Source organism: Myxine glutinosa, chromosome 6, assembly GCF_964187855.1.
Source record: "Myxine glutinosa chromosome 6, kmMyxGlut1.1, whole genome shotgun sequence".
NCBI classification, from domain to species: Eukaryota; Metazoa; Chordata; class Myxini; order Myxiniformes; family Myxinidae; genus Myxine; species Myxine glutinosa.
In genome coordinates this window covers 125,082,640-125,095,075 of record NC_136266.1, presented here as the reverse complement: position 1 = coordinate 125,095,075, position 12,436 = coordinate 125,082,640, and the positions used below count along the sequence as shown (strand labels likewise).

The window sequence follows — 12,436 nt, the reverse complement described above, 5'->3', positions numbered from 1 at the left end:
CACGCCGCAGAGTAATCTGCGGCTCGTCAGCTTCAGGGTCAAAGGTCAGGAAGTTGGAAAGAGAAGCCCCTCATGACATGGACTGGCGGATCTGTAACAATATATAATCCAAACAACTCACAGCCTAAAAGGCCTTTGCCCATAGATCAATGAAGCCTTTGTCTATAGCTCTATGCTAAGTATTGGCACGCTAGCATCACATATTTATCTCCTGGATTCTGTTGAATCTAAAGCTCTCCTGGTATTGTCAGCTAGAATGATGAGGCCAAAGCACAAGGCCAGTTGATCTCTCCCGAGTCAGGTTGGTGGCCTTTTTTATTTTTTAAACTGCCTCTCCTCCGGTCTTACTTCCACTGCTCCCTCTGTCAGCCCTCTGACCCACATCAGCTTCTACCAGAAGCAACAGACTATTATTCCAGTTACAACAGCCTGGTTAAACTCCCAAAGTCATGGCTTACCCCTACCTCCACTCTCTTCTCCCATTTGTGGAACTGCTTTCCTAAGGCTGTTTTATCCCACTCCTCACTCCAGGGCTTGGGGCTGACTTTGTGTACCATCTCATGTCATCCTCCATCAATACCAATCATCCTTTCTTCTACCCTCATTAACCCAGCCTAATAACCTAACTCTCTTAATTGCAAGGTTGCTGTGCTCCCTTCTCTCTTCTCCCTCCTATTCATTCATCCCCTTGTTCTAGCCACCAACAAATTTGAGTACATTGCCATTTTACCCTTTTTCACTTTGCTCTTTCTTGAATCTAAATTTTGTAGCAAAATAAAATAGAACAGTAATCTTCAATGTCACGACGCCGACGGATATGCCCCTTGCCCATTTCATTGCATCATTACACATCCCTGGTGTTGGGCTAGAGTCCCTGGTGTTAAGCTGGCACCCTAGCCGCTAGCCCAGGATCCAAGGATCCTGGGTTCGAATCCCGGTCGATCGCTGAATTAACGCCAGGGGGGTTGACTCAGCCTGTCATCCTTCCGAGGCCGGCAAATTGAGCACCAGTACCCTGGTAATTCCCTGTTTATCGTAAAAAGGCGACAAACAGGGTTGGCGGCAGGAAGGGCATCCGGCCGTAAAACATTGCTTCAAAAAGGGGACCAAAAAACAACAACAACCACGGTCCCCGAAAAGGCCAACCTGGCCTCTAAACGGTGGTTTTATTACACATACTTGTATCAATTTTGATTTAAATCCCTTGAGCTGTTCTTTTTTTTCTTTTTAAGTATCACATTTTTACTTGACATGACCTCTGACCTTTGATCTTTGACGCCGAAATCTAATCAGTTCATCATTTCATTATAATATATGCTTGTACCAATTTAGGCCAAAATCAGATCACTGGTTCACAAGTTAGCACAGTAACGGAATATTTACCTAACGGAACCTCTGACAATTGACCTCTTGATCCCAAACACAAATCAGTTCATCTTTGCATCATAATACATACTTGTACCAAGTTTGACTTAGATCACTTCAGCTGTTCTCAAGTTATCATGGTAACGAAAATGTATCACAGAGGGACGGATAACCCAAAAACAATGTCTCCAGAAACTTCATCGGTGGGGGCATGAAAATAAAATAAAAAGCAATCAGATCTGAATCCTTCAAGATGTACCAATTAGCGTGCACGGATCATTAAAATGCTGCACTGACACCATACAAAAGGTGTCAGTAATAGCACCATGATGCAAGATTAAATTATTGCATGTAAGAGAAAAAGAGGAAACAATATCTGGATAATGCGAGAGAAAGTACTGTATATCAGACATCAATGCCATGCAGGTGTGCATCAATTACATCACAGTGACAGCTCGATGACAGGCCAGGAAGACTCCCGGAAACAAGTCAATTTGCATCTCATGAATGCACAATGTGTATAAATTGAAGAATAACAAGGTAAAGAGTTACACAGGAATGCACATTCATGTTCATCATTGGGAAGAGTGAAAATGAGAGAATGAAAAAGCAATTATACCCCTTACTAAAAAAGAAAAACGACTGATAAATCGGCAATGCATCAAACACAATTTGTGATGATAAACACTTCCTCCTACAAACCAAGGGGGAATGAAATACAATGTTCATGGTATATTATATTCCAGTGACAGCGAATCTCAGCAAAGAACAGAGCACCAAATGTATCAAATTAAGCCATCAAATCCTCAGTATCAGTAATGAGCAAAAGTCAGCCCGTTTGACAGGATAGCTCAGGGAGGTGCACTCACCTTTGACCTGTTTAGCCTGGGTTCAAATCTCAAGCCAACAACAAACTGTCATCCTGGCATTTAGCAAGCACAATATATATGTTATATGTTACACCACGGGCCTAACTAAACAGGCCTCAAAGCTATGCTAGTTAATAAAATGGTGGATATTTGTTTATGAAGCCTCTCCCAGAATGGGTGGAGCTACTCTGCAAACGGAGTAAGCCACACCCCCGGACCGACAGACAGAATCACCTACGGCTAATATAATATAGATGTTCACCAATTAATGCATGCCGTCTATCAGAGGACGTTAAGCCAAAGCCTGCTAGCATGGTGGACATTTATAGATCCCATGGTGTTTGTAAAGAGTAGGTGAGTCGTCACCGGCACCCTGAACAAATTACTAATTCTTGCACCTTCAGTTAAACGGCAGGCCTGACCAGCCGGCCACTTAAGGGAAGATTTGGGCCAAAAACGTTCCCTGCTGATCCCACATGAAGATGGGAATAATTGGTGCTATTTTTTTTTTTTTTTTTTTTTTTTTTTTTTTTTGATACAAGATCGAGGCTCGTGAAAGAGCTAACATTAATCACACAAAAAGACAAACCGACACACAAAACACAAAAAACAAGGGGAGCGGCAGACAAGATGGGGAGAGAGGGGGAAGGACACAAAAGAGTGGGGGAAGCGGGGGAAGGACACAAACACAACATTTGAGAGCAGGGACATCGGGAGGACTTGGGGGGAGGTGGGAGAGGATTAAAACATATGAACACTGCAAGGACTCTGGGGTGAATTACCGGGGGTAGAAAAGATCAAGGTTTTTGATGGGGGAAGATAAGAGATGGTGGTGAACAGCTGTTTAAAAGACCTGGAGGGAGGAGTGGGATTGAAGGGAGTGGGGGAGTTTGTTCCAGAGGCGGGAGAAAAGGGAAATGAAAGAGTGAAGGTGAGCAGAGAGCCTAGACTTTGGCAGTTTAACCATAAGAGGGTTGCAGGCAGATCTTGTGCGACCTGAAGGAATATTGGGGGGACAGAGCACAGAGAGAGCTGGGGGAGCAAGGCCGGAGAGGAGTCGGTAGAAGACAGAAAGACCACCAACCTGCCTGCGGTGAGTGAGTGAAAGGCCCTCGGCGTTGACTACATCGCAGGAGATTCCAATGATTCTGAAAGCTTTGGCCTCAACAGCGTGAAGCCGAGCAAGGTGTGAGGCAGGAGCACCAGCCCAGAGGGGGGAACAGTATTCCATTGAGCTGCGGATGAAAGCCTTGTATGTGGTGAGGAGCTCAGGTGTGCCAAGGAAGGACTTCGCACGACGGAGGATGCCCAGTCGGCGACTGGCTTTGGAGGCCAGCTTGGAAATGTGGTTTTCCCAAGAAAGATCATGGCAGATAGTGAGACCCAAAAGCTTGAGCGACAGAACTTCTTGGAGAGGATTGTTGAGAAAGTAGATGGGAGGGTTGTCCAGTCGGTCCTTTCGGAGAGACATTGTAAGAGTGTGAGATTTGTCAGGATTGAAAGACATGTTCCACTTGTTTGACCAGTCTGTGATTTTGTCCAGGTCTGCAGAGAGTGAGGAGGCTGCAGACTGCCGATCTGAGGGATGAGGAATGGAGCGACAGAGAGTAGAGTCGTCAGCAAAGAGATAGAGAGGATTTTCAAGAGAGTCAGAGAGATCATTGATGAAGACCAGAAAAAGCACAGGGTAATTCTTAGTGGCAGTAGTAGTAATTACTACTACTATAGTTGTAGTAGTAGTAATTGTAGTAGTAGTAGTAGTAGTTAAAAACACGAATGACCGCAGGTCACAACCTATAACAAAATACAGTAACGGGCCGATTGGGAAATGCGCATTTAATGTGCTATTAAAATACGAACTCGACACCTCTCCTCCATATTAGCCTCCGCCATGGTTATATCAGCATGAGCTGATTTGTCACACGGTCATCAATTGTTTAACCCCAAAATGGGGCATTTCAAAAATTACATAACGCTCTTTTTTAGGGATGTACGTACTGTGCATGCTTGACAGGCTTGATTAAACCTTACTAATAAGTTTTATTTGACATATGATTTGTCTTTTTCGGGGTCCCTCATTCTAACACTAGACCCACAAAGCCAATGGAAATCTGACGCAACAAACCCAGGCAGTGTATAATCAGCAGAGGCCTACAGGCCTGCTGTCTTAGGCCCATCAGAAAACCAACATGGCAGCCATATTATTTTGTCTGGGTGCCATGGTGGGTGAAGTCAAGCGACAATTGTGGGAGAGCTGTCCGACCAATGGGTGCACATTTCAAAAATCGGCCCCCAACAAGAACCACAACAACATCAACAACAACATCAACAACCACACAGAGCTCTTGTAGACGACCTGCGACTAAATATCAGATTTTCTTTGTAAACATCATAAGAAATTGCTCTCTAATATCCAGACAAAAAATGTCAATAAAAGGGTCAAAATGATTCATCCATCTATGACAATGAATGAATGAATGAATGAATGATCGTTTTAAGGCCATTTTCCCTGCTAGAGCGGGGGTTAGCCTTGCGGGCCCCATGACAATCATGGCTCCCTGTTTGAGGCAATGTTTTTATGGCAGGATGCCCTTCCTGACGCCATCCATCCATCTATGACAAATGAAAAAAAAATCCATCTATGACATCATGGAAACATTTGCAGATCTGATACAAGGAAAATGTTTGACGAGGCCAATGTTTACTTCAGGGTGCCATCAAAACCTTTTACACACAGAATCCAAGTATATGTTGTGTTTGCCAATCAATGCACAATGTACCAACTATTTACCAAAACAAACAAAAAAGTTTTGCACTGTTATGGAAAAAATGACTCCAATATAGGAACTGGCATAAAATGTAAAATGAAAAGATCAATCCCTTTTTCCTTTTTGAATACATCGTTCTTCGTCTCGACTACCCATGGGAAAGATTAGCACTTAGCGGATGATTCACACTCGCAAATAAAGCCTGAGACTTCCAAGTAAAGTCGTATGACAGGAAATTCAATACAATTGGGTGGTACCCTGGGTTCAGCACATCTCCAACACTCAAGGGGCACGGGTTTGAATGACATATCACACGTTGAAATGCCACTAAGACTTCATCCAAATGTTTCAACTACTTCGCCCGAGCATGCAATGATAATATTTCAAAGGTTGAGATCAATCTGAGCTCCTGTTCAAAAGAATGCCCCTCGAAAAGTGCAGTTTTAGAGTTATGACAACATAAGTGTCAAAAACTGGAAATTAAGTTGAAAGGCAAGCTGTGAGTGTCAAGAAGTTGTACATATTAGAACAAAGTGCTTTTTCACAACTTCTGAGAAGAATCTCAAGTTTTCAGTCCAAGATTGACTGTTTCTACACTTATTGACAGTGAAGACACCAGTGAGATCACTCATGATTGGTACAAAGGTTATGTAAGCTTATTCAGTGAGACGACAACAAGGATGACATGAAACCCCTAATATTTTAATCATAAACATCAAATACCGTACATTCCTCAATAATATTCACAGGAAGAAATGTGTGTCCATTTAATGTCTGCTGTACATAAAGAATTGTTGTCCACGAGCCTTAGACAGATAAAAAGAAAACATAGCTGTCCTATTTATTGCGTAAAGATCAGCAATCCGGGGTTCGGTGGCAATCCTGAATAGAGCCCTTGGAACAAAATTATGAAAATGTTGAACAGTTTGGTCCATGAACCGAGAATTTCCCTTACTGAAACGGAGATGGATACTTTGGGTACTGGGAGGACTCCGTTCCACCTCCTGAAACCCACAAACAGAGAAAACCAACGACACACACACACACACACACACACACACACCCCCCCCCCCCCCTTCTCAAATTTCTAGTGTAACTAATTCTGAATATAAATCATTTAAAAATTCAAACCGAGATTCGCATCGTTCATCAAGTAACATTATTTCACAAGGTAAGCAAATTGTAAACAGGATATTTGACATCACGTTTGACATTTGACAGGAGAAAAAGTGGTTCTGGGATCAATTTCAAAACTTTGGGATAAACAGATTTTCAATAAAAGCATCAAAACCATTCCCCACGTACCCCATAGTCATTAATATTGTATTTCCCAAAACGGTTTCACACCCCATCAGGTGCACCACAACCTAATCTGAAGGTAAGTGTCCACCATACCTGCTTCTCTCCCTCATGCCAACCACTGCATACAGGTACATCGATTTCCCAAAGGGTGCACGCTGGAAGACGACAAAACTAGTTTCGCTCAGGAATCCAAAATTAAAATATTTCTGGAGGAATTGCATTACTTAGTTTATCAAATAAAAGCCGAACCAAGCAAAACCACTCAATCACACCCGAACACGCTCTCACTGATCGATGCGCTTTCACTACGAGGACTGGCAGCCCCAGCAGACCATGCACAACTTCCATCCCTTCCACCTCGCTCACCGGGATCAACAGGAGTACTTTCATTACTCAGCAGACAGGAAAACACTCCCTCAAGGCAAGTTGATAAAAAAAGAGAGTTTGTGAAGTTTCTCTGGCGTGCTAAATTGAGGGCTCTGGAGCAGTTACAGAGCATGACAGGTGAGGGATTTCAAACTTGTCTGAGGGGTACTGTAATGTCGAGATTTTTTTAAAGTTTGAACAGAAACAAATTATCAAAATGGATCAAAGAAAAACCAAACAAGTACAGATACATTAAAAGTACACCTCCCCCATGCCAAATAAATAACATCCTCCAGCGCGCAGCATTGCCTTGGCGCCTTTGGCACCACCGGGCAGCACATAGACGGTATTGGGAGGGAGAGGTGTGCAATAATTGATGAATTGCATAATTGAAATCAATATATAATAATCGTAAAATAATATATTAATCAATTGGGCAGTAGCATATACCTCAACCACCAGTGTTTCATCTGAAGCTGTAACCTTTTGAAAATTAATTGAATAAGTCATTAATCGGGAAAAAATTTAATTGATTAATTGACTAATCAATAAATAATGAATCGATTAATTGATTAATCAATAAATCAAAAATATCCTTTATAGAAACATCACTTGGTCACTGTCGTGTCCAAATATCAGCTTCCTAGCTCAAAAGGTGCCCGAGATATTGCCCAGATGAGAAAGAAAATAAATAACTGATTAATACCAAAAATAAATAAATAATAATCGTAAGATAATTACATTTTTAATCAATTGGCTAATAGAATACCTAAACCATCACCGTTTCATCTGAATCTGTAACTTAAAAAAATTAATTAAGTCATTAATCAAATAATTAAATAATTAATCGATTAATCGATTAATCGATTAATCGATAAATCAAAAATAGCCTTTTCAGCTAAATCACTTGGTCATTGGCATGTCCAAATATCAGCTTCCTAACTCAAAAGGTGCCCGAGATATTGACCAGATGAGAAAGGAAATAAGTACTTAATTAATCGACAATAATTAAGTTATTTATTTATTTATTAATAAAAAAACAAAAAATAGTTATTGCCTAAGCACTTGCTCACTATTGTGCCGAAATTTCAGCTTCCTAGTTCAAAGGATGGCTGAGATATCGCCCGGACGAACAAACAAGAAAACAAGAAAAGAAACCGGAGTGAAAACTGCGTACTCCTTTTCAGAGCGTGTCATCGCCGGGCCCCCTCGGTACCTGGCGATGACGTCATGCAGCGCCTGGAGATGAAATAAGAAAGGGGTGGTGTCCAAAATGATCAACCGTTAAAGATATTTCCTTAAACCACAAACTCTAGCATCAGGACGAATGATGACTACATAGCCACCATTTACTAATGGGCATGGATCCACCAAGAAGACCTTGCCATGCAAGCAAATGCCAGCACGTGATTGGAGAATAGAAAGATCAACATGTCTTGTGGCTCAAACGCGCAAAGATAAAGTGATGCCACAGAACACCTGTCTGAGAAAACAAGGCAGTTGGTGTTGCAGGCTCATTTAGACTGTCAGTAGTTAACTTAAGGGTTCTTCCCAAACATGGGGGTTTAAAAGGGCATCAGAAGTTGATGAAACCCACGCACGACAAGGTAATTATAACATTGTTTTTTGTATTTCAACAGCAGTGCCATCAAGAATTGAAATTCTAGAATAAATCCTGGAAGAAATCTTATACGTATGAGTACAACTATTTGCTCAACCAAGGATAGAAAGAAGTAACGTGCAAGATCCAAGATATGACAAGTGAGGCCCACATGCTTCACAAGCCATTGAATCATAAATCCAGGTTTTTATTGATGGTCACCATATCCGATGGTCACATCCAAGAAGTGATGGCTGAGCGCAAATCAAACCTTCAAATCCCAAGACAAGCCTTCAGGCACAACCTTGAAACTTTAAGGACTTAAATCGGCTCCACCACTGTCAGCCACTCGCCAACAGGCTCGACCCCAACTCTCAGCCAAATCAATGACCCTCACACGAAGGTGTCAAACTTGGCAGCCATGTTTTCTGTCAATTCATCCGAAGCGCAACAGGAGTTCCATTATACCAGCATCCCAGATGAAACCCACAAAGATACTCAAAAGCCTCACCAAGTGCATTAATACTCCATCAGGCCTTCGGTTGAAGGCGTGAAAAACCAGGTCTCACGGGTCAAGACAAAACAAAAAGAGGATCAAAAATATGCGGTAGCCAATATCATGGATATTAGATATAACTTTAAAGCAAAGTAAATGAAGAAAGATCTTGCAGCCATTTAAAAACATCAGGAATTACTGCCGCGAAGTCACCAAATGAAGGAGACGAGAGTTTGAAACTTGTGGACCAATTTGCAATTGAACCCTGTAACCCTCCGTGTACCCTTCACAGCAACTCTGCATAACAACCACATCACTTCCCAATTCCCATGCACCATGTGGCCAGAACATGTGGCCACCATGTGGCCCTTCAACAATACCTCCAGCACTGTAAAAAAATGAAAAGAAACAGGTAACCACTGTAGAAAGAAAGAAAGAAACAGGTAAATACATGTTAAAAGAAAACTGCTGTGCATATGTCGCTGCCACTTCGGTGGTACCAAAAAGGACTAGCACGGGCCAAGGCGCAAAGGAGGTCTTGGAAATGGCTAACACTTGCAAAGAACATTTCATCAAAACAAGATCAAATTTTACTTTTTGTTTACAGCTCTCCAAAGATGCAAGAGTGTGCTTACAAATCATGTAATTGATACAAGTAGTTGTTCAAGTAGCTTAATCTAAAAGATTCGAGAATCTCCTGGATAAGACTTAAGCTCAACAGTGGACTAGGCACCACAACAGGTCACTGACAATATCACAGGTCTACTTCCTTACCTAAAGTTTAAAACATGACCCGCTTCACCGTAACTAGAATACATTCAGGTCTCACATGACAGTGTAAAACCTGCCATCACCCACATAGGCCCAACAAAGGTAACGTCAAAGGAAGACCACAGATCACCCACCAAAAGGATCCCCCGTAAACATCACCGTGACAACTCAACCTACAAAAGCATTCTTAAAGCACGCTCCCATTCCTCAAAGGCCAACAACCCTCACAACCCCAAAAGCTAGAAGCCACCACCCACCACAACCCCAAGAGCAAAAAGCCAACAACCCCCACTCCCCTCCCCCATATCCCCAAAAGCCAGAAGCCAACAACTCCACTCACTCACGACAACCCCTAGACCCAAAAGCCAACAACACCCCGAGCCCCTCTACAACCCCAAGAGCCAAAAGCCAACAACACCCCCTAGCCCCTCTACAACTCCAAGAGCCAAAAGCCAACAACACCCCCTAGCCCCTCTACAACCCCAAGAGCCAAAAGCCAACAACACCCCCTAGCCCCTCTACAACCCCAAGAGGCAAAAGCCAACAACACCCCCTAGCCCCTCTACAACCCCAAGAGCCAAAAGCCAACCACCCCCTAGCCCCTCTACAACCCCAAGAGCCAAAAGCCAACCACCCCCTAGCCCCTCTACAACCCCAAGAGCCAAAAGCCAACCACCCCCTAGCCCCTCTACAACCCCAAGAGCCAAAAGCCAACAACACCCCCTAGCCCCTCTACAACCCCAAGAGCCAAAAGCCAACAACACCCCCTAGCCCCTCTACAACCCCAAGAGGCAAAAGCCAACAACACCCCCTAGCCCCTCTACAACCCCAAGAGCCAAAAGCCAACCACCCCCTAGCCCCTCTACAACCCCAAGAGCCAAAAGCCAACCACCTCCTAGCCCCTCTACAACCCCAAGAGCCAAAAGCCAACCACCCCCTAGCCCCTCTACAACCCCAAGAGCCAAAAGCCAACAACACCCCCTAGCCCCTCTACAACCCCAAGAGCCAAAAGCCAACAACACCCCCTGGCCCCTCTACAACCCCAAGAGCCAAAACTCAAAAGCCAACAACACCCCTAGCCCCTCTACAACCCCACGAGCCAAAATCAGAAATCAACACTTCCCCCCCCCCCCCGCCCCCCCCCCCCCCCCACGCAACTCTCACTCCACCTCACCCTCATCCTCCGGGGAATCCTCATGCCTCGCTCCCCTACCTCAACCTCCAAGAAGCCCACAACGACTCTCCCTACCCACCCAACAGGATCCCACAAGCCCACATTCCCTCCCCCATTCTTCCCACCGCCACCCCCAAGAATGCTCTGCAAACCCCTACCTTGTGAAACCTCCGAGTCGGTGTCGCGATTTCAGTGTCATACCTTAATAATGCTCGCTTTGCGGGGAAGGGACCTCCCATCGCGAGCCTGTGCAGCCGGTCCGGGCTCATCCCGAGGGCTCGAGGACGCGCTCCCGGGGTGCTGTCCCGGGCTGGGTGAGGGACACTGCAGCGGCATGTTGAGCACGGGGCTCTCGGCTGCCTTCTGTTGCTGTTGCACGGCCACGGGGCTACAACAGCGTCCGTTAGACACGGCAGCCTCCGGGGTGATCGCGACGTCCGTCTTGAGAGAGAGTCGAGGGCGAGAGGCGCCCGGAGTGCCTGGCCCGACGTCCCGCTCCGCCATAGTCCCCGGACGCAGCACGAAACGCGCTCCCCTCGATCCTCTCACTCATACACGGGCCGTGCGCGCGAACCCACCGCGAGTCGACACTTCCTTCCCTTTTCCCTCCCACCGCGTGCACCGTCCGAGAACCGGCCCACCCACTCCCGGCCGAAGCTCCTCTCGACGCCACGACGCTCTCCGTGCTCAACCGACTCGTAGCGAGCGACCCCTACCGGCTGCTCCGAAGGTTTCAATCGACAAAAGATTGAAAAGAGTAGGCCATTGTGTGCCGGTGCCCTGGCCAACTTATAGGTCCCTGCCCTGTTCTACCTGGTGGGCTTATCCACGGTCTTATATTAATGTTATAAGCATGTCGGATTTGATCAATTAATGTACGTACAGACATGATGATGATGATTCCAACAATGATTATAACGATGATGATGATAATTATGATGATGATGATGATGATAACGATTATAATGATGATGATGCCGATAATGCTGATGGCGACGATGATGATGACGATGGCGATTATAATGATGATGATGCTGCTTCTGATGATGATGATGGTGACTATTATAATGGTGATGAGGATAATGATGATGACTATTATAATGATGATGAGGATAATGATGATGCTATGATAATGACAATGATAATGATGCCGATCATGATGCTGATGCCGATACTGATGATGACGATCATGATGCCGATGATAATAATGATGATGGTGGTGATAATGATGACGATTATATTAGTGATGATGATGATGGTGACTAATGATGATGAGGATAATGATGATGTTGACTATGATGATGATGCCGATCATGATGATGATGACGATCATGATGCCGATTATAATAATGATGATGACGGTAATAATGATGCCAATGATGACGATTATATTAGCGATGATGATGATGGTGACTATTATAATGATGATGAGGAGAATGATGATGACGATCATGATGCTGATGATGACGATCATGATACCGATTATAATAATAATGACGGTGGTACTGATGCCAATGATGACGATTATATTAGTGATGATGATGATGACGCTGCTGATGACGATGATGATGATTATAATAATGATGATGATGACGACGATGATGCTGCCGATGATGACAATTATATTAATGATAATGATGACGATGATAATGATGGTGTCCGTCATTTCTGAGGTCAAGGTTTTTTTAGTTGTTCTTTTATAATTTTTGCATGCTGAATTCAAAA

At 44.1% G+C, this 12,436-nt stretch overlaps 1 protein-coding gene across 1 annotated transcript in view; it reads right to left on the bottom strand.

Moving 5' to 3' along the window:
* The window catches only part of LOC137430265 (inactive phospholipase C-like protein 2), a gene marked incomplete in the record, with an annotated part of 270,693 nt that extends 259,396 nt beyond the window's left edge, over positions 1–11,297 (bottom strand). The window contains 1 exon segment of the mRNA XM_078780482.1: positions 10,913–11,297. Within this exon segment, the coding sequence (XP_078636608.1) occupies positions 10,913–11,215 (303 nt within the window).
* Positions 11,298–12,436: the final 1,139 nt, after the last annotated feature.